This window comes from Taudactylus pleione, unplaced genomic scaffold, assembly GCF_031769625.1.
Source record: "Taudactylus pleione unplaced genomic scaffold, aTauple2 ptg001150l, whole genome shotgun sequence".
Lineage (NCBI taxonomy): Eukaryota > Metazoa > Chordata > Amphibia > Anura > Myobatrachidae > Taudactylus > Taudactylus pleione.
This window is the reverse complement of record NW_028285551.1, coordinates 1,045,650-1,069,832: the sequence shown is the minus strand read 5'-3', so window position 1 is coordinate 1,069,832 and position 24,183 is coordinate 1,045,650. Positions and strand designations below refer to the sequence as shown.

Sequence of the window (24,183 nt, the reverse complement as noted above, 5' to 3'; positions counted from 1 at the left end):
CTGCGGTCACTAATTACTGACTTTAAGGAATCCCTGGAGACTAAATTCGACAAGGTCGTTACATCTATCAGGTCCGATATCTCCTCCCTAGCCTCTAGAACAACTAAACTGGAATCCCGTCAGGACATTCTCCACAAAGCTCAGATGAATACCCATAGAGATCTAGATCATATTGCTCAGGAACTCTCTGATCTCCGCGCGAAAAATGAAGATCTTGAAAATCGAGAGAGGAGAAATAACCTTCGAATTTGCAATGTTCCTGAATTCATTGCGCCGGACTCTTTAGAACCCTATTTACACAGATTGTTTTCCTTTCTTCTCCCTGACCTGGGTTCTCATCAACTGCCATTGGAAAGGGCACATCGGGCTCTTCGACCCAAACCTCGGGAGGGTGATCCCCCAGAGATGTCATCATGAGATTCCTTAGCTTCAAAGATAGAGAAGCTGTCCTAGCTCCGACCCGTGGCAAGCCTCATATTCTCTACGAAAACACTAAGCTTCAATTTTATCAAGATCTAGCACCCACGACGAGTATTAAACAAAGAGAACTTCGGGATTTGACAGAGGCCCTACGCGACCGCGGAATACGTTACCGTTGGGGGTTTCCATTCAAGCTTATAGTTGATCTTCATGGCAAAACTATCATTATACAGGACCCTAGAGAGGTCCTGACACACTTAGAACAATCAGGTCCCCCTGCCAATTCTTCTAGAGATAACCCTTGAATCTCCCCACTCTTTATTGAAGGAGACCTTATACCTACCCCAAGGGCCTTGTTACTTTTATCGCCGCAAATACAATACCATCTGTTATTATTGATTATTCCTTGCAGGTTTTATTGATAGTATTGTACTACTACAGAAATTTTAAACCTGTCATATTTTTCCTATATATGTTGATTGTTGACATCACTCGTGGAATTTATATATTTAACTGTTTCTTGTTTATAATCAGACAAGTGGGATATAGGCTAGGAATACAAATTATTATTTATTCATAGGCAATACACCACTTGCTTACCTTTATTTTTTGTTTCATTTATTAGATTTATTCGATATCACTAATTGCAACTATTGTGTTATGTCTTATGTTGATATCACCATTTTTTAGCATTATTTTTTATTTTTAATATGTGTATATTTCTACTATTCAAGGCCTTGCAATGTTTAAAATGTTGGTACACACCCAGAGGGTTGAAGACCTATTTTGCTCTACCTAGTTCTGATTTGTATTTTTTTTTTATGCTCTATTTCAGATTATTTAATACATAATAACATAGCTGTATATTTTTCTTTTTTTTACTTTTCATGTTTAATTATAGACATTATTTTCTATTTTCCTAGAGGTTAAGCAGATCAAGCCCTGTTTACCTCTTTGGACTCTATGGATTCCGCATTCAAACTCCGTTCTTATTTTTCCTTTTTCTTTATTCTGGTCTCTCCCCCCCAAGGCCCCCCCCCCCTTTTTTTTTTCTTCTTCTTCTCTTCTCCTGAGCGAGTCGGGATTTTAGTTTTTCTTTTCGTTTACTGTTTATTTTTATTTCATTCCCTTTTAATGTGGTCCATTGAAATTTTCAAGATGCCCTTGATTGTTGTTTCCATGAATGTTAAGGGTCTTAATACCACTCAAAAACGTTCATTACTTTTCGCACTGTTCGTGGCCTTAAAGCCGGAATAGTACTACTACGAGAAACCCATTTCCGTGCTCCATGCCACCCATCTCTTCGATCTAAGACCTTCTCCACTGTGTTATATTCTTCAAGCCCAAGCAAACATAATGGTGTAGCAATTCTAATTAATAATAACTTCCTTTCACTCAACACTCTGTTTTTACCGACTTGGACGGTAGATTTGTTATTTTAACTGGAAAACTGGGGCACTTAGAGGTGACAATAGCTAATGTCTATGCTCCCAACACGGGTCAGATTTCGTTTTTTAACTCCTTTTTTCGGTTTTAAATAAACGGAGAGCGGGATATCTCATAGTGGGTGGAGACTTCAATGCTGTTCTTAATCCAGACCTAGATAAGTCACATTCTTTAAATAGTACCCATTTAAATCGGCTTGCTAAATCCCTTAATAAGCATATTCGGGACTTGGGACTCTTTGACACCTGGCGTGCATTCAATCCATCTTCTCGAGACTATACCTTTTTCTCCTCCCCCCATCATACATATTCTAGGATCGATTTGTTTCTCTGTTGTACTCAAGCTTCCAAACATCTCCTAGACTCAACTATTACACCTAATTCATGGTCAGACCATTCTATCCTCACAACCTCTTACGATCTTCTTCATATGCCTGCATCTAGGCCATCTTGGCGATTAAATGAAACCCTCCTGAAGATCCCACAATTTCAGACTAAGATTAGATCTGCATTAGCTGACTATTTCTCTACTAATTCGGCGGAATCTCCTTGCTCACCCTTGGTTTGGGAGGCCCACAAATCGGTAATCCGCGGAAACATTATTAGCTATGCCTCTTTTAGGAATAAGGAGCGTAAAATTAAACTGACTCTTCTGACTGATGAAGTCAAACTTTTAGAAACCTCCCATAAACATAATCCATCCCCCCTTATTTATAAAAAACTCACATCTGTCAGAAATGACCTTAGTGCCATTTTATCTGAAAAGACTGAAAAATCCCTCCACTGTCTCAATCAATGCTTTTATGAAAAAAGTAATAAAGCAGACACGCTATTGGCCAATAGATTAAAATCCCAGAAGGCTAGAACAGCCATACAGGCCATACAAGATAGAAATGGCATCCCTCAATATAACCCAGCTACCATAAATAGCATCTTTCGGACATACTATGACCAATTATATAATCTTGCAGATGCAACCAATGCGGATCCTAGCATTAATTCACGAACCATTGACTACCTTTCCTCCTGTTTTCTTCCTTGTATTGACGCGCAAATGACAGAAATGCTGGGACTTCCTATTACCGTGGAAGAAACACGCCTTGCTCTTAAAACCCAAAAACCTTCAAAGGCACCTGGCCTTGATGGCTATCCCATATCCTACTATAAAACATTCCAAGACTCCTTAGTCCCACACTTAACTAAGATGTTTAATCAAATTTTAGATGGTAAAACCTTTCACCCATCTACTACTAAAGCTTCCATCACAGTTATTCCCAAATCAAATAAGGATCCTCTCATCGATTCTAATTACCGACCCATATCACTACTTAATGCCGACTTAAACATTTTTGCAAAAATATTTGCAACTAGGCTTAATCCCATATTACCCGACCATATTCACCCTGATCAGGTGGGCTTTGTCCCGTCTAGGCAAGCACTTGACAACACCAGACGAACAGTGGATATTATTCACTATATTAATACACACCAACTTCCCTCTCTTGTGCTTGCTCTGGACGCAAAGAAGGCCTTTGATAGGGTCGCCTGGCCATTTATGATGCACACGCTCTCCGCCTTTGGTTTTACAGGTAAATTCTTACAAGCCATTAAAGCCCTATATTATAACTCTACTGCTTCTGTTCTTGCTTGGGGACTGCTTTCAGACCCATTCACCATAACCAATGGAACGCGGCAAGGGTCCCCATTGTCGCCTCTTATTTTTGCGCTGATCATAGAACCACTTGCTAGAAGGATACGTATTAATCCCGATATTACTGGTGTGACTGTTGGGACCTCTCAATATACTCTCTCATTATTTGCGGACAATATCCTTCTTACCTTGACTAAACCGCTTATCTCACTAACAAATTTGTTTTGTGAACTATCTATCTATGGAGATTTATCAAGCTACAAAATTAATAATAGCAAATCGGAAGCTCTTCCTCTTCATCTCCCGAGAGATCTGAGACAACTGCTACAGCTGAATTTTGCATTCAATTGGAGAAAAGACTCCTTGTCATATCTTGTGGTTAATATCACTAAAACATATGATCGTCTGTATCAGGCTAATTACCCTCCACTGTTTAAGTCTATTGAACATGACTTACTACAGTGGAAGACCTACTTTATATCATGGATTGGCCGTATAAACGCTATTAAATTGAACGTTTTACCTAAGTTGTTGTATTTGTTTCAGACGCTCCCGGTCACAGTACCGACCCGAGTTCTTTATCACCTTCAATCTTTGTACTGTAATTTTGTATGGAATAATAAAAAACCTTGAACAAGAAGGGAAGTCTTAGCTAGACGATCATCGAATGGGGGACTCAGATTACTGATGCTCCTATGGTACTATAACGCCTCTCGTTTAAGCCAAATGGTGACTTGCCCCTATTTTCACTAAACGATGGGTAGACCTAGAAGGAGCTTTGGTGTGGGTGGACTTAATTTCATACTTACCCTGGCTACCACGTAAACACCGACCTAGGTCCATCCTTTCAGCCCCGGCAGTAGCTTTAACACTCTCTACATGGGTCACTCTTAACAAAAAATTTGCTCTTTCCAAGTACCCTTCTCCTCAGACCCCCCTGTGGCACAATCCTTCCTTTACACCGGGGCTCTCATCTGCTGTAGCATCTATCTGGTCTGCAGCAGGTATCACACACATCCGTCATATTGTGGGACAATTTGCTCCACAAAACTTTGGTGATTTTCAGGAGACATATAACATCCCTGACTCCTCTCACTACCAATATCTACAACTCCGACACTTTGCTACGTCAGCGCTTTCTACCCTCCAGCCTCGTACACCGTCCCCAATAGAAAAACTTTGTATATACCGACCTACTGATAGGGGCACTATATCCTTTCTCTACCATTCTGTTTTGGCATTGGAGTCCCCCTCACTCTCTATACATGAACTCGCATGGGAAGCAGACCTGGGACAACCACTGGGAGACGATACCTGGGAAATAATACGTCTCGCTATCTCCAAATGTTCTCTTAGTGTAGCTCTCAAAGAAAATTCATATAATGTTTTTACCAGATGGTATCTAGTCCCAGAGTGCCTTCATCAAATGTTTCCTAACACTTCTGACCTGTGTTGGAGACAATGCGGCCACATTGGCACATTTTTTCATACTTGGTGAACATGTCCAAAAATTATTCCATTCTGGAACATGGTCCGTACCCTTATATCATCAGTTGTAAATATACCTTTCTCTCTATCACCTGCCAACCTGTTACTGTGTGCTCCGGTAGACCAGGTTTCTAAAAATACGAACAAATTGATTGTTCACATCTCATGTGCAGCTAAATATCAGATAGCACGTAACTGGAAAAAACCTGATACTCCAACTCATCAAGAACTCTTGAATAGAATTTGGTTTATATCTAAAATGGAGTACACTACCAGTCTTTTGAATAACTCAGTGGAGAGGTTTCACTCTATTTGGTCCTCCTGGTACTCCACTCAGGCAGTTACCGTTCCTGGCCTCACGAGAACTATGATTCATAATTTTGACCTGGTTTCATTATTTTCTCTTTATTTATTCATTATTTTTTATTTGATTTATTTAAATTTTTTCCATTATTATTTATACCTTATATTTTTTCTCCCTTCCCCATCTTTTCCCTTTTTTTTAGTCACCCTATTTTTCTGCTTTATCTCTTTACCTTTTTCTTTTACTATATTACAGTTATTCTACTATAGCTTTATTGCAATTTATGAGGTTGCTTTTTTTTCAATTATTACAACATAGAAGAACCTTTCTTTCTCTTGTTGTTATTATATTTTTTGATATGTACAATTGTTATGTATTAGAGATTTATTGTTTATCTCTAGATTCTATGTCTATTGAGATGTAATACTATTTTATATATCTAGTTCTATAAAACTAATAAACGATTTAAAAAAAAATAGGGAAGTTTCCTCTTTTAAACAATGTGCCCCTTTAGTAGTTATTGTCTGGTGACCAGACAATAACTGAAACAGTACACACAAAATTTAATTTTCCATAGATGGGCGGCGGGGGCGGGGGATTTTAAAGCCTCATTTTGTATGCAATAAAAAAATAAGTTGTCCCTTATTTAATGCGGTAGGTTTTCTAGTTTTAAAAAAAAAAATAGGCCTTGTTCGGCTACCGTGTTCTTTTTACACATAGCATTAGTGGATGCAGGATGCACCTGAACTCAATTTTGAGCTTCATGGCAAAGGCTGTGAATACTTATGTACATGAGATTTCTTAGTTTTTTTCTTTTATTACATTTGCACATTGGCATTATGTGGTATTGTGTGTAGAATTTTGAGGCCAAAAATGAATTTATTCCATTTTGGAATAAGGCTGTAACATAACAAAATGTGGAAAAAGTGAAGAGCTGTGAATACTTTTCGGATGCACTGTATATATTGCAAAAAGTGAAACATTCCATTGATTTTTTTTTTTTAATCTCTACAGGTTTTAGGACAAAGGATCTCAAGAACCTTCTCCAGCTCCAGCCGAGTCCATGTCCAGAACAAAGTTGCAGAGAATCAGAAGATATTCCAGGTATTACTATGGAGGGGACTTTCTTAAATTCATGAACATTTCCCTAAATAACCTTTACCTTCTCTTAGCGTATGTGCTTGAGACGTCTACTCACACAGTACTAACAATGTGACTACAAGTACATATTCGGATGTCCGTATAAATGTAGTTCTTCAGTTCAAATAGTGTTAAAACCAGATGGTGTCCTAAGCAGTACTTTAGGCCAACCTATAGCAGAGTTGGACTGGTCCACCGGTGTACAGGAGAGATCCCCAGTGGGCCCCACTGCCTGATATCTCAGCCTGCTCCTCTAGGGTTCAGGTTCCAGACCATGCACTGAAATTATACGTTGTTATTCTACAAATTGTTCAGTAACGTGGTGGAGCAGAACCATGGATGAACTTGGATGCTTGGTATCATAACTTAGCAGCCACCATAGATGCCCATAAAGGCTGCTTTTATGATTGCAAATGGAGGGACCACTGCAGATATCTCCAAAATGGGTAGGTGGGTAAGTGGAGCAATTGGGGCAGGTGAGGGTCCTTTTTTGCAGAATGGTGGCAATATGTCTGTCGCCACAGGGGGGTCCATGTGTTTGGTGGGCAGTATCCAGGTGTTAGACAGACACCATACAGGAATATACAGAGTGCTTGTGCATGTGTATGTATATGTATATATATATATATATATATATATATATAATACAGAAAAGCCAGGGGGACCGTCACTCCTCTGTCATAATTCAACTTGCTCCAGTACCCTCAGCGGTGGGGTGGAATAAGAAGAGAACACAAACTGCGGCATTCGGAGGTTGATATTAGATAATTATATTGAATGTGTCACATAAATCTCCAACGTTTCAGAGCTCTAAGCTCCTTTGTCACACCTTGACAAAGGAGCTCAGAGCTCCGAAACATTGGAGATTTATGTGACACATTCAATATAATTATCTAATATCAGCCTCCAAGTGCCGCAGTTTTGTTCTTTATATATATATATATATATATATATATATATATATATATAAAAATAAAACAACAGGCTTTGGAACCAACATTCCTTGTATTTAAAGGAGTTGCAGTTTGAAAAGCATATGAGTGCCGAGTTTGTATGATATATATACACTCGAGTAAATTTTAGTATGAGCACTAAGAGCCATAATAATATGGTTACAATATTTCTATAGTCTTAAGAACGGACAGTCTAAATAAGCATAAGTAAGGACTAATGGAGAAACTTTAGGCATAATTTACTAATGAGGTTCAATAATTGAAATAAATGGTAACCTACATCAAACAGTTGTGCATTGGCTTAGGGTGATCTAGTGTTCCTAATGGAATTATTAAATAAGTTGATCAAATCAATATTGTAAAATATTTTCAGTGAGATATAATTCCTTATGACATTACTGTCTCTCTTATCTAGGCTGACAATGGTTTACCTGTTCACCTAAAGGGCGGCACAGGGGATCTCATCCTGTACCGAATTACGATGGGCATCACCATTGCAGGTAAACAACAGCTATGCAATATAAGCAGTAATGGTTGACATACATGTATATATAGATATATATAATAACTTCATACTTTTAGTATATAGAGCCAGGGGCTGGCTGGCAATTTTCAGCCTGGGGGCAAACATAAGAAAGTGGCCCCGGCTTTTCTACCATTATGAAACTCTCCAGAGCTTGGACCCGTTAGGGTAATGCCCAGCCAAAACTCCTGGACCTAGAAACATAATGGCCGGCGAAAAAAATCTTGGAGCCCGGCACACTGAAAGTTCTGGGCCCCCCACTCAACAATCGACCCCCCCATTGACACATCCCTCCTTTGCATGTGCCAATAGCCTGTTAAATCTATTGCAACGCTAGCAGTGTCCGTGGCTATGCATACTTGAAAACACATCAGCAGTGTAACAACATTCCGGCCGAACTTCCGGTGAACGGAACCGTCGCTGAGAACAAAAGAGCACTCCAGATTGGGATGCAGTCAAGATGCCAACGGTCGAACTAAGGTAAGCCGGGAGCAGACAGCCGCGGGGGGGGGGGGGGGGGTAGGGTTAGGTTAGGGGCTGGGACTTAGGGTTAGGCATCTGCGCGGGAGTGTTAGGGTAGGGCTAGGGGAAGGGAGGGTTAGGGTCAGGCACCACCGCCGGGGGGAGGTTAGGGTTAGGCACCCCCCCCCGGGAGGGTTAGGTTTAGGGTGCGGGGAGTGGGGGGTTAGGTTTAGGCACCTATGGGGGGAGGTTAGGGTTAGGCACTAGGGGGCGAGGTTAGGAATAGGCACCCCTAAAGGCGGGTTAGGGTTAGGGGGGAGAGGGTTAGGGATAGCCTAGTTACTTACCTGTCGGGATCTTCACAGCTGCCGATCTTCTGATGTCGGGATTTGAACCACGTGCATAGGTGCGGTGGTCATTCATACTGATTCACTCCATATTATCAATAAGACACTCAACTCAGTGTTATTGCTTCAACCTTTCATTACTTTATTCCGGGAACCAGCAAAAAAGCTTACAATATTAACTAAAGGGCAAACAAATGGCTGAAATTAAGAAACAATATATATATATTAGGTAAACAAGAGTGCACTTACTAGACTTAGGCCCTGATTCAGAGTCGGACGCTATTTGAGGTCGTTCGTTCTCAAAAAGGGGTGGCTATTCAAATGAACTGTTAGCTCATTGCGGTCTGTTCACGCCTATAAGTCTGAACGAGCGAACAAAACTTGGGTCGAAATTTTGAAAAAGACGCCCCCTGGCCGCTCGCACCATACGTCATGTCCGCTATTTATTAGATTAATCGAGTACATCGAACAGCGTATGAACTGCTCGCTATTCTTGTGGTTGGTTTTTCCTAGCACTATATTGCGAGCAGTTCTGACTATTAAAAAACCAAGTGACGTGGTCAATGACGCTGCTTGATTTATTATGCACACCCATAAAACGCCCGTTTTGACCTTTAAGCACGCCTGCGTTCTGAATTCCACTCCCCGTTTTCAAGCACCTTCCCGTTACCACCCACATACGCCTCCTCCTGTCACTCAAAATAGCAGGCATTCGCTATATTACGAACAAACGATTGTCGGCAGCACTGACTGGTTCGCGCATGCGTATTATAAACCGTACGCATGCGCAGATGTGCGAACATCGCTTGGAACGAGCGTACTGCCGCTTACGAGCGGCTCTGAATCAGGGCCTTAGTCCAAAAGAGAGAGATATACTCAACACTCTAATCTTTGCATCTGTATAAAAGACAGTTGTTTTTGGTCGACGTTTTGGTCCACGCAGGGACCTTTCTCAACACCCACAACCTGCCACACAATATTCTGGCTTCTTCATCAGAGTAGCCTGAGTTTGGCACTCGCGCAGATGCGTTATGACAAGTGAGTGCTACTATGCTCCCTACAAAAATATATATATACTTAGAAGAGAACAGTGCGGCACTCGTGGCATGTATACATAAAAGACGAAAAGCGGTGGCTGGTTTCAACGTTTCAGTTCAATCCGAACTTTTTTCAAGATGTTCGGATTGAACTGAAACATTGAAACCAGCCACCGCTTTTCGTCTTTTATGTATACATGCCACGAGTGCCGCACTGTTCTCTTCTACATTGTCTTGTTGTGAGGGTACCGGCAGCAGTTATCTAACGTTATTCGGAGTGCCAGTCCACACCAGCATATATATAAATATATATATATATATGACATATACATATATATATATATATATATATATATATATATATATATATATATATATTAGGGGTGTGCACCGGCCACTTTTCGTGTTTTGTGCTTTGGTTTTGGTTTTGGATCTGGATCTTTCTTCGTGTTTTGGATCTGGATTGGTTTTGCCAAAACCACCCTTCCGTGTTTTGGGTTCTGGGTTTTGTGTTTTGGATCTGTATTTTTTTGAAAAAAAGCATAAAAACAGCTAAAATCACAGAATTTGTTGGTTTTTCTGCTCCTATGCTATTATTAACCTTAATAACCTTAATTTCCACTCATTTCCAGTCTATTCTGAACACCTCACACCTCACAATAGTGTTTTTATGTCCAAAAGGTTGCACCGAGGTAGCTGGATGACTATGCTAAGCGACAAGAGTGGGCGGCACAAACACGTGACCCATCTAGGCGTGAAACTGCAGTGGCAGACAGGATGGCAGTTTGAAAAACTAGGCCCCAAACTGTACATAATGCAAAGAAAAAAAAGAGGTGCAAGATGGAATTGTCCTTGGGCCCTCCCACCCACCCTTATGTTGTATAAACAGGACATGCACACTTTAACAAACCAATCATTTCAGCGCCAGGGTCTGCCACACAACTGTGGCTGAAATGATTGGTTCGTTTGGGCCCCCACAAAACAAGCTGGCAATGAATCTGTCCCTGCACAAACTGGCTCTACGGGGGCAAGATGTCATCCTCATCCTCCTCATCCACCGATTCCTCACCCTCTTCAGTGTGTACATCCTCATCCTCACAGAGTATTAATTCGTCCCTGCTGGAACCACAGGTCCCTCTGTACGTTCTGGAGGCTGGTCTCCCTGGAAGAGTTGATAATTCATTTTATGAACATCATCTTCTCCACATTTTGTGGAAGCAACCTCCTACGCCTTTCGCTGACAAGGTTCCCGGCTGCACTAAACACTCTTTCGGAGTACACACTGGAGGGGGGGTAACAGGTAAAATAGAGCCAGTTTGTACAGGGACCTCCAAATTGCTTCTTTTTCCTGCCAGTACAGGTACGGACTGTCTGACATGCCTACTTGGATGCTGTCACCGATGTAATCCTTTAACAGACAGACGCACGTTTGTCGCTGCTGCTTTGAGGATGCAAGTGCGGCTACAGCCCACACAATTCACAAAGACAGAAAAAAAAAAAAGAATATTTTTATTGTTTGTGGAGCGCACTTTGAGGGTTACACCACCCTTTAACAGACAGACGCACGCTTGTCGCTGCTGCTTTGAGGATGCAAGTGCGGCTACAGCCCACACAATTCACAAAGACAGAAAAAAGAAGAATATTTTAATTGTTTGTGTAGCACACTTTGAGGGTGTCACCACCCTTTAACAGACAGACGTACGCTTGTCGCTGCTGCTTTAAGGATGCAGGTGCGGCTACAGCCCACACATTTCACAAAGACCGAAAAAAAAAGAACAATATTTTAATTGTTTGTGTAGCACACTTTGAGGGTGTCACCACCCTTTAACAGACAGGCGCACGCTTGTCGCTGCTGCTTTAAGGATGCAGGTGCGGCTACAGCCCACACAATTCACAAAGACAGAAAAAAGAAGAATATTTTTATTGTTTGTGTAGCACACTTTGAGGGTGTCACCACCCTTTAACAGACAGACGCACGCTTGTCGCTGCTGCTTTGAGGATGCAAGTGCGGCTACATCGCACACAAGTCACAAACACATTAAAAAAATAGTTTTTTATTTTTTGGAGCACTTTGAGAGTTACACCACCCTTTAACAGACAGACGCACACTTGTCGCTGCTGCTTTAAGGATGCAGGTGCGGCTACAGCCCACACATTTCACAAAGACCGAAAAAAAAAGAACAATATTTTAATTGTTTGTGTAGCACACTTTGAGGGTGTCACCACCCTTTAACAGACAGACGCACGCTTGTCGCTGCTGCTTTAAGGATGCAGGTGCGGCTACAGCCCACACAATTCACAAAGACAGAAAAAAGAAGAATATTTTTATTGTTTGTGTAGCACACTTTGAGGGTGTCACCACCCTTTAACAGACAGACGCACGCTTGTCGCTGCTGTTTTGAGGATGCAAGTGCGGCTACATCGCACACAAGTCACAAACACATTAAAAAAATTTTTTTTTTTTTGGGAGCACTTTGAGAGTTACAACACCCTTTAACAGACAGACGCACGCTTGTCGCTGCTGCTTTGAGGATGCAAGTGCGGCTACAGCCCACACAATTCACAAAGACAGAAAAAAAAAGAACAATATTTTAATTGTTTGTGTAGCACACTTTGAGGGTGTCACCACCCTTTAACAGACAGACGCACGCTTGTCGCTGCTGCTTTAAGGATGCAGGTGCAGCTACAGCCCACACATTTCACAAAGACAGAAAAAAAAAGAACAATATTTTAATTGTTTGTGTAGCACACTTTGAGGGTGTCACCACCCTTTAACAGACAGACGTACGCTTGTCGCTGCTGCTTTGAGGATGCAGGTGGAATCTAGACGGGATTTGGAACCGAGGACACACTACCTCCATCAATTGTCTAAATCCCACTGCACTAATGGCGGATACCGGACGCACGTCTAACACCAACATAGCAGTCAAGGCCTCAGTTATACGTTTTGCTTCAGGATGACTGCTGTCGTACTTCATCCTCATCGCTAGGGACTGTTGGAGGGTCAATTGTTTAGTAAAAGTAGTGATGTTCTTACTTCCTCTCTGGGATGATGAACAACTCCCAGCAGCAGCAACAGCACTAGGAGGAAGTGGTTCTTGATCTTTCCCTATTTTATTTTTATCGGAGAAAGTTTGGTCCTCCATTTATGTTATATTGATATATACGTGCGGCTAAAGCGCACACAAACACAGAAAATATTTTTTTATTTTTGCTGGAGAGTAGTGCACTTTGTGGGTTACACCACCCTTTAAGAAATGAGCCAGCCGGCTCTTTACTTATGGGACACAGGCGCACGCTTGGCGCTGCTCCTTTGTTGATGCACGTGCAGCCACAGTGCACACAAGTCACAAACACAGAAAATATATATTTTTTTGTTTTGGAGTGTACTTTGGGGGTTACAGAACCCTTTAACGGTCAAGCCAGCCGGCCCTTTACTTATGACACAGGCGCACGCTTGGCACTACTTTGTTGATGCACGTGCGGCTACTGCGCACACAATTCACAAACACAGAAAATACATTTTGTTTTGGTTTGGACTGGAGTGTACTTTCAGGGGTTACAGCACCCTTAACGGTCAAGCCAGCCGGCCCTTTACTTATGACACAGGCGCACGCTTGGCACTACTTTGTTGATGCACGTGCGGCTACTGCGCACACAATTCACAAACACAGAAAATATTTTTTTTTTTGGTTTGGACTGGAGTGTACTTTCGGGGGTTACAGCACCCTTTAACGGTCAAGCCAGCCGGCCCTTTACTTATGACACAGGCACACGCTTGGCACTACTTTGTTGATGCACGTGCGGCTACAGCGCACACAATTCACAAACACAGAAAATATATTTTTTTTTGGTTTGGACTGGAGTGTACTTTCGGGGGTTACAGCACCCTTAACGGTCAAGCCAGCCGGCCCTTTACTTATGACACAGGCGCACGCTTGGCACTACTTTGTTGATGCACATGCGGCTACTGCGCACACATTTCACAAACACAGAAAATAATTTTTTTTTTGGTTTGGACTGGAGTGTACTTTGGGGGTTACAGCACCCTTTAACGGTCAAGCCAGCCGGCCCTTTACTTATGACACAGGCGCACGCTTGGCACTACTTTGTTGATGCACGTGCGGCTACTGCGCACACAATTCACAAACACAGAAAATAATTTTTTTTTTGGTTTGGACTGAAGTGTACTTTGGGGGTTACAGCACCCTTTAACGGTCAAGCCAGCCGGCCCTTTACTTATGACACAGGCGCACGCTTGGCACTACTTTGTTGATGCACGTGCGGCTACTGCGCACACAATTCACAAACACAGAAAATATATTATTTTTTTAGCACTTGGGGGGAGCACCCCTGATGGACAGAGCACCCCCTGGCCAACACTACAGCACCCCTTTAGGACTGGGACACTGCACAGGACTTTGGAGTGGACACAGCCCCTATGGAGAACTGACTGCACAACACAGTCCAGCCAGCCCCTATGGACTTTGAAGTAGTGGACACAGCCCCTATTAACAACAGCAGCACAGCACAACACAGCCAGCCCCTATGGACTTTGAAGTAGTGGACAACAGCAGCATTACACTACACTACACTACACAGCCCTAACTCCCACCCTCCCTCTTCACTGTCCACAGCCGAGTGAGAAAATGGCGCCGACGTGGGTACCTTATATAGGATCCAAAACCCGCGAGACTCGGAAGGCGGGATGATGACGTTTTGCCTCGATTTCAGATCCGAGTCAGGCGGGAAAAGTCGAGCCTGACTCGAATCGAATCGGACTCGGACTCGGGGGGGTTCGGATTTCAGAAATCCGAACCCGCTCACCCCTAATATATATATATATATATATATATATATATATATATATATATATATATACAGTATGCATCATATACATATAAGCAGCAGCAAAAAATACACTGTCATCTACTTGCTGCCAGTCAGTCTGCCTCATTCAATAACTGGGTCTGGGGGGTGGATTTTGTAGAGGGATCGGTGCCATGATGCTGCTGACATTGTAATCAGTGGCGGTTCCGTTCCGCTCACCACTTGCCAGGCTGCCTGTTGTTCCTTTCTTATCTTGGTGGCCACGGCGACAGGGCAGACCAGGAAAGGGCCGGCGCAGCGTCATGTGTCATACACGTTGTTGCCAAATCATGTGGTGGGGTTGCTGGAGGGGTGTAACTGGAAGCGGTGCTGTCGCTCCTCAATGGCCAACGGGAGGAGCTGTGGTTGGGCATGCGCTGCAGCCCTCCCACGGCCATTTCCATGTCATGTATTATGGATGAGCTGCTCTTGGCCACTTCGATCACGTTAGCGGCCATTAGGGGCGCCGGTAAGTCTGCAAAGCGGCAGCGGCACAGCAAAGGGGAGAGGGGACCAGTGGCGGATCTAGACTTATCTGTTAGGGGGGGCGGCTTACCGTTTAGTCCCAATTCCTCCTCTCTCCAGCCCCCCCCCCCAATGTAATCAGCAGGAGTGAGGGTGAGCTCGGGAGAATATGACAGCAAGCCCCATTAGTTAGCTGCAGTGTTAGGCTCACTCCCCAGGGGTGGGCATGGCATTTGAGGGTATCTATAAGACCCTGATATGAGATACCAGGGAGTGTGGAGCCCCTATAGCTGTGAGCCCAGTACAAGGATCCTCCACCCCAGAAGTCATTACTCCTTTCATTTAATGTGCCACTTACCCCAAAGCCCCAGCAGCAGGCAGGTGCCCCACCAGACCTCATCCACAGGGTGCACTGACCCCACCGCCTGACATCCGGGTATGATAATGCTAGTCTGGGTGATCGGGTAAGATGGGTTCACAGCCCGGGGTCCCCACTGCCATATGCCTGTGTAGTCTGCACTCTGCCCGCCTGCCGCTGTCTCCAGTGCCCTGCAGCCACACGTATTCCTCCATCGACAGAGTCATCTCCCGGTAACTGGGGCCGCTGCCTCCCCTGTGCCTGGCCGGCTCCTACCTGCATTCTGTGCACACTGCAGCTCGGAGGGAGGTGCCGCATCGGGATGAGGGCAGCCCTGTCAGCCAATAGGGTAACTGGGGATTAGCTGGAGGAGGGACCTGTGATACGCTGCAGCGTGTACCTGAGCCCGGTGCCACGGTACACAGCTGAGCTGACAGGAGAGAGCGTCTGTAACATACACTCCCGGGACACTGTAAGTGCATCCTGTCGCAGTCACACTGGAAGCAGCAGTGTGCTAGGGGTGGCGATCGCCCCCCCCTGGATCCGTCACTGGAGGGGACTGGCTGTCACTGGTATATACACACAGAGTGCAGCAGCGGCCCTAGTGCTGCACAATTGTACCGGCCCGGGGGGCAGCTGGCACCCTGCCCCCCGGCCCAGTCCGCCACTGTATAGAGCAATACTGAGCAATGGAATTTATGCATTAGGTTGTTAAAATTTCACAATAGATATCTATACTGTGTATCTCACATTATCTTTAATGATGTATATAGGAAAGGTTGCTGGACTGCACACCCTGAATATATATAGTAGGAGGTGCTATCTGATGAGACTAATTGCAGGCACAGAAACAGACAAATCTCAGGTGCACAACTCCAAATTATTGATAATCTATAAATGCAATAACATTTTGCAATCAATAGAGGTTTTTAGCATAATCATGGCCAAGGTTATGGGCCTACCCACCATATCCAGGTAACCTCTTTAGGGTAGGTTCCTAACATACTAGGGTTCAAATCCAGAGCGCAGGACACCCCCAAACTGGCCCAGCCAAGCCGCCCCAGGGCACCACCATAGTAAGAAAAGTGCAGTGTAAAAAAGATAGTTAAGAGCAGCCACAGCTGCATATAAAGAATGAAAGTAAAAAAGTGAAGTACGTGTATAATAAACAAACAGTGAAGGGTTAAAATGTGTTATGAAAGAAAAATATGTTATAATGCAGTGCCCTGAAACAGATCAACCAAAGCAATCCAGGGGGACCCACGCCCCAAAAATGAACCAAAGTTGCACTACAGTATATAACTTGCAGGACTTACCTAGAATTGTGCCTAATACCAGTGTGCATATACATTATCAGACTCCATGCTTTTAAACCAACAAGGATGGGGTGCTAATCCAGACTGAGGGCGTCTCCTTTCCCTCTAATGTGCAATAAAGCAGATTAAATGGAGTATATAGGAAAGGTTCCTGGACTGCACACCCTGAATATATATATAATGGGAGGTGCTACCTGATGAGACTAATTGCAGGAACAGAAACAGACAAATCTCAGGTGCACAACTCCAAATTATTGATAATATATAAATGCAATAAAATTTTGCAATCAATAGAGGTTTTAGCATAATCATGGCCTACCCACCATATCCAGGTAACTTCTTTAGGGTAGGTCCCTAACATACTAGGGTTCAAATCCAGAGCGCAGGACACCCCCAAACTGGCCCAGCCAAGCCGCCCCAGGGCACCACCATAGTAAGAAAAGTGCAGTGTAAAAGAGATAGTTAAGAGCAGCCACAGCTGCATATAAAGGGTAGGCCCATAACCTTGGCCATGATTATGCTAAAAACCTCTATTGATTGCAAAATTTTATTGCATTTATATATTATCAATAATTTGGAGTTGTGCACCTGAGATTTGTCTGTTTCTGTTCCTGCAATTAGTCTCATCAGGTAGCACCTCCCATTATATATATATTCAGGGTGTGCAGTCCAGGAACCTTTCCTATGTACTCCATTTAATCTGCTTTATTGCACATTAGAGGGAAAGGAGACGCCTTCAGTCTGGATTAGCACCCCATCCTTGTTGGTTTAAAAGCATGGAGTCCGGTATAGTATATGCACACTGGTATTAGGCACAATTCTAGGTAAGTCCTGCAAGTTATATACTGTAGTGCAACTTTGGTTCATTTTTGGGGCGTGGGTCCCCCTGGATTGCTTTGGTTGATCTGTTTCAGGGCACTGCATTATAACATATTTTTCTTTCATAACACATTTTAACCCTTCACTGTTTGTTTATTATACATGTACTTCACTTTTTTACTTTCATTCTTTATATGCAGCTGTGGCTGCTCTTAACTATCTTTTTTACACTGCACTTTTCTTATTATGGTGGTGCCCTGGGGCGGCTTGGCTGGGCCAGTTTGGGGGTGTCCTGCGCTCTGGATTTGAACCCTAGTATGTTAGGAACCTACCCTAAAGAGGTTACCTGGATATGGTGGGTAGGCCCATAACCTTGGCCATGATTATGCTAAAAACCTCTATTGATTGCAAAATTTTATTGCATTTATATATTATCTTTAATGATGCATGAATTGTGTTCTCCACGACCTCATCTATACTATGCATTAATGAGATCTGGACATTTACCCCTTTCAGACTTAAGCCTGCTTGCTAGCAGGGTTTTTCCCGGGACTTGCAACTTAGGTCAACGACCCAGCTCAAGTGTGAAAGATGCAACTCGGGTCTTGATAACCCGGGTCACATCTGAAAGAAATTGACTGACCAGGGATAGTGGCGTTTGGAGATGAGACCATGTTCAAGCGCCCACTGGATGCTGGAAGACCTGGGTCACTGCAAGACCTGGACCAGTGTGAAGGGTGACAACCTGGGAATGAGCCGGGTCATCCCCTTAAAGGTGCCTACACACTTGGCGATGTGCTCACAATCAGACATTGTGTACGATTTCCCTTGAACTATCCCCCGGCAGCTCTCCGGCAGTCCTGCACATGATTTGGTGTAAAAAGTGTCCAATGTGACAAACAATCTATCCTGCATTCCAGTGCATCGTGTCCCTGATTGGTAAATCTGCCCTACAGCACGGCAGATATGAAGATGCGATGTACGACGAGGGGGGAAGCGCATCATGACCGTGAGAGGACTCATGATATGGGCATATTTTACACGATTTGTCGTCACGATGCATCGGAATTGGGCGAATCGTGTAAAATATCGCCAAGTGTATAGGCACCTTAAGTGTAAAAGAGGTAGCCCGGCTTCAACCCGTGGTCGTTGTCTCGGGTCTGAGCCAGGTTGAAGCCAGGAGTCACAATAATTAAAAAATAAAAAGAAGGGCCCTCACCTGCCTCCTTAATAATTGTTAATATTGAACATTGTCTTTACCTAATGTCTTCATTAGATGATCCAAAAAGAGCGAGTGATATAAAAAAAATATATATATTGATAAAAAAATAATAAAATATGCAGAAAGAAAACTTAAAGAGTAAAACAATTAAAAAATATAGATTCATAACCAAGAGACCCAGTCTAAGGGGAGTATTCACTTAGGTTCGGGAATAGCAAATATCCTGCACCTGTGGGGTTTTTCCTGCAGGTGCAGGGGTTTTGCTATTCAATTAGGTGCAGGGTGTTTCAGTCTTTGAGCGACAGGAGGTTTTCTTTTAGCACCACCAGAGCGCGGCTAATTTTTCCTAAAATGTTCGGGAAATACTCTGGGACCCTGGCGGCACCCTCCTAATAACTAATTAAGCAATTGGAAGTTTCCAATTAGCTTAGTCATTAATTACTCACCTTCTGCAGCGCTGCTTTCTCCTCCGGTTCTTCTCTCCAGCGTCGCAGACAGCTTCCAGGGACCGGCCAGGCACAGGACAGGTATGAACTACCCCTTCAACATCTTCCCTGCACACTACCCCCGCTACCCTGCACCCCTCCCCACACACACACTACTGCATTCTTCTGCAGGGGAGCGCATGAGCCGGTCCAGCCGTTGGAGGATACAGCAGCCAGGCTCAGATAGCAGCAGACGTCCGGAGCAGGGGAGTGTTTTTTGTTTGTTTGTTTTTTTTAATCACGCACCGCAGGGTTTTCAAAGCTGAAAACCCTGCGTGCATTATTTTTTATTGGATACAGCGGGTATCGGGAGAGCAATTGGTTGCAAGGTCCGCGTGATTTTTTGCAGTCAAAACCTCACGGCCAATTGGATATGCCCCTCAATGTCTCGATAGGATCCCTCTCAGGGTTCCCCGCAGCCCACACATGCGCAGAAGGACTCACAGGTCACTTAGAAATCCCCACACCGCAAATGACAGGTCTTATCAGAAGAGCCGTCCTTTGCTTAAATCTACTTGTATACGGCTTTAATAAGCACCGCTATGCGTGCAATCTGTGGCGGAATGCATTGCGTCCAAAATGCGATTCTTAATGCATCCCACACTTAATCTTACGTAGGCAGTGCAGTATGACACAGACCTTTAATCTTCTTTTACTTTAACACTCATGGTCTCACTAATTGATTGTATGCAGTCAAAAAACTGTTTATAAAAAAAAGATGAAACGCGTCGCTGAGGTCTACGAGAGCACCTTGCACCATACGGCCATTCGGCTGCAGATGTACTTGAATGAGATTCCTAAACTAAAATGGATTTATCTTTTATTTACAGCCCAAAAACAGCTGAAAAAAAACTGGATTGTTGGGCTATCAAACCTGTCCAATTTACCTGACCGTCATTCAGACAACTTCTTACTGTGAATGGTGATATATTAAGAAGTGTATGGAGGCACTCTGATTATTGGGCCATTGCTCGTACCCTCCTCTGTGTCCGCTGCACTGTCTTGGAGCCTATGGTCAGTTTACATCTGTGTTGCTGACCATAGATTACTGACTGCAATGACCAATTAGTCGGACATGAGTTTCAAAATAAAAGACTAGCTTATTAATATATCCGTGTACGTGAAGAGACACATTGTCAGGGGAACATTTACACTGGGACATATGTGGTATTACCTGCATTAGGTTTTTGCTACATAGCACGGATACTTAAAATCATGCTGAAACTGCCTTTTCCACAGTAAGTAACAAATAGGTTTTAATATCGTCACGGACTATGACAAATTGGGCCAGTAACACAGCACATGTATCTACATAACGATTAGCATGATAGAGACTGACCCAATCAAAATCCTTCTGCTCATTTTTCATCCCGTGCGCAAATGCAGACGGTAGACGACCTCTGCCGCCTTTGTGCGCGGTTACCTGCGAATGACATTGACAGTCCCCAATGCGATGCGATCGCTCAGTACTTGGGAGTCCAGTCACAGTGTCGACAGTTACCATTTCCACATTCATAATGTCGACACCGCAATGTCGACGTTAGAATGTCGAAATGGTTCTACATGTCCACAATGTCGACCCCTAAACCTTTGACATGTGAAATGTCGACAGTCTCAGAATGCCAACGGTTAGGTGCTGCCAGGAGGGTTAGGTTTAGGCTGCGGGGGCAGGTGGGGGGGCAGTTAGGCACTAAGGGGAGAGTTAAGGTTATGGGTAAAATACTCACCAGAACGTCGCTCCGTGAGAAGTGCTGGTCACATGGCCACTGGGACCAAGAAGACGACGCTAGAGACGCACTGCCGTCAGGACCAGGTGAGTGGCCAGTGGGCCACCAGGCATGTCAGGTCATCAGGTTGACGTCAGGTAGAGAGAGCTAAGCATTCTGATCCAACCAAGAGAACCTGTAAAGTGACAGTTAGGAGCTGATTGGTTGGTACTTCATCTCTCTCCAAGGCTTGATACATCTCCTCCCCTACCCTTCCCCAAGTGTGTTGCCATACTGAGAATGGCTTACCCTACACTAGCTGGTGTGTGGCCAGCTTTAGAATCAGCAAGGACGGCAAGCGAGGGAGGGTTTAGCTCTCAGGCGTATTATTGTAGACTGAATTAACTATTGTCAATAAATCAGCCCAACAGCTCAATTTTCATTGAAGTGTTCCTCAAATATTTTAGAAAAAAAAAAAAAAAAGTACCCTTCATGTTTAAAGCACAACAATATCATGTAAACGTGTTTATTGTTCTTTTTCATCATTTCTTCATTGTGTTTCTAACAATAACTCTTTTTAACTATAATATTTAGCATTTCCATTTAGCTGATGCCCAAATCTCTGAGGTTGAAACGTCCAAACTATGCCATGATCGATTGGGTAAAGAGATACATTTATTATCCAAGTCAAATACGATCATTAACCGGTGCATGAGTAAAGGGGCCTAGCCGCCTATCCATCAGCAGATCTTACTGAAAGACAAAAGATTTATCTTTTGAAAACTCCTGCGGCTGCTGTGACAGATATTTACAATAGACGAACGACGAACGATATTGGATGACATCATTCTTTGAGTGGATTTTTTTTTTTACGTTTCTATTCATTTACATTAAAAAATCGTTCGTCGTTTACCGTGACAGATATTTGTGATATCTATAATGAGGCACACCCCGGACATCAAAGAAAAAAGATAAGGTATGTATAGAGGTCATATATCTGAAACACAAAATACTCAGCACGTCAGCTGGGGGATCCCAGTGCGCACTGAGGACCCCTTCACCTTACACCCACTTTGGAGAGTCTGTCTTACAGGTGCTGCTTTATCTCCTTTCCTGCTCTCTCATTGGTTGCCTGTGTTGTGAGTTTCTGCGCTGCCTAGAGCAACAGGGACATCACTAACACTTTGGCACGAACAGCAGAAGCAGCCTGCACTGTTTCTATGTGTGCCGTGTGACAGTGAAACTCATTCCACGTCCTCTGGGTCTCACGACGTGGAACAGCAGCATCTGACCTGTAAGAGCATACATTCTGCTTTTCATATCTATTATGACATTATACATTTCTCTACTCTCCAATTTGTTATAGAGGGACGCCTCTTATAATTATATCCCAGAATTTGTCTGGTTATTGTATTGGTGCGGTATATAGCTTTTTAAACATTGTCTTGTACCTTTGTTACACTGTTATGTTATGTCTTATTTTCGCCTTGTATATGAGGATTGATCCTCTATGACCATTATTACTCTCATCTATTCAATTTTTTCATATTTACTATCGTGTTATAGCATTTATTCTATTGGTCACCTGATTATATTATTTTTGCACATTTCTGTAAACCACTTTACACCATGCTATTATGCACAGGACATTTAGACCTTTTTTGGTTACTAGATTCTATTAGGTGCATGTGCATTATTATATCTGCAGTCAGTGACTGGATTGGTTTTTTGTTAGGGTACTAATAGATTCATTACGGTACACGATTTTTGATATATAGCAACAGCATTATTCATTACTGTTGTCTTTTGGCTGTCTCTAAGTTATGTGTTGCATGTGTGTCTGTCCTTTGAATCTTGCTTATTGGTTTTTTTGCTGAATTTTAGATTAATGTAATGAAGTATTTTGTGTTTTAGATATTTGACCTCTATACATACCTTATCTTTTTTCTTTGATGTCCGGGGTGTGCCTCATTATAGGAGTTTCTTTTTTCTCTTTACTCTTTTCTACCATACTGACGACTCCAGGGAGCACCCCCTGATTTCCTAATATCCCTATTGACTTATTGATTTGTACATCAACATTTTTCCTGTGCAATTGCTCCCTCTTTCCACCCTTTTTCCCATTATACGATATTTCTAACATCTGTCAGCGATAAACGATAATTGACCAACATGTTGGAGAGACAAAAAGACCAAATTTGTCGTCCGCGGGAGTGTGCATTTTTATCGTTTAGAGCCTATTCAGTAGCAGATAAATTGAACGACTGAACAATAAATCGTTCATCTTTCACATTTATCAGCTAATGGATAGGCCCCTTTATGCTGCTTTTACAGCTAAATTCCGGGTCTGACCTGGAGGTTGGAACAGGGTCCCAATCCGGATCAGACCCGGATTTTAGCTGGCTCAGACCCGGCTTTTCCGGCATTGAAGTGCCACTGTAGCCGGTCAATCAGCAGGCAAGCGGCACGATCCAGGTCACCGGCACGATCTAGGTCACCATGACCCGGATCGCGGGTTTACACTGCAGGGTTTCACAAGTTATTCCCCTGTTAAACCCTGCAAGTTACCTGGGTTAGATTTCCGGGTCACTCGACCTGGCAATCCAACCCAGTCCCCTTTTACACCAAGGAGCTACCCGGGTTTTAGCACTGGTGTAAAAGGCATATTAGTAAATCTTCAAAACCCATTCTTGCTTATTTCTGATTAATCTAAAGAGCTCTTTGAGTTGTGATGCTGATAATCCAGTATATCCCTGCTATCCGGTGATGATCCCGCTCTCTCATTGTCCCTCTTTATATTACAGGAAGCTGCATGTCGCTCTATCACATTATCATGGCTTGTATGCCAAAGAAGAAATGAGTCCGCTGGCGGAAACAGCAATGGCTGAGGAAAGACGCTAAAATAAAAGCCGTGGTGTGTACTATTTGTCAGTGTGATCTGTCATCAGGTGCCCTTTACCGTATAGAACACTTACTTATTATACACAAGACCACTAAGTAGCAACATGGGCAGGTTTCAGCAATCAGCAGACCTATAATACAGGATGATCACACTTCAGCAGGTATTACGTATCATTCAGGAATGTATATGCGTAGGTATGGGATCATGCACAATGTATACTGTCAGGACAGAGCCCACGTAGATCCCAAATCCTGATGTATGGAAGGTGGTT

The 24,183-nt window shown here is 43.3% G+C and overlaps 1 protein-coding gene across 1 annotated transcript in view; it reads left to right on the top strand.

Annotated features, from left to right (window-relative positions):
• Window positions 1–23,931, top strand: part of LOC148453454 (cytochrome c oxidase subunit 7A2, mitochondrial-like) — a 29,791-nt gene extending 5,860 nt beyond the window's left edge. The window contains exons 2-4 of the mRNA XM_088462112.1: window positions 6,323–6,412; window positions 7,817–7,901; window positions 23,815–23,931. Of these exons, the coding sequence (XP_088318238.1) occupies window positions 6,323–6,412; window positions 7,817–7,901; window positions 23,815–23,870 (231 nt within the window). The 3' untranslated portion in view covers window positions 23,871–23,931. The remainder of the gene's footprint in view (window positions 1–6,322; window positions 6,413–7,816; window positions 7,902–23,814) is intronic.
• Window positions 23,932–24,183: the final 252 nt, after the last annotated feature.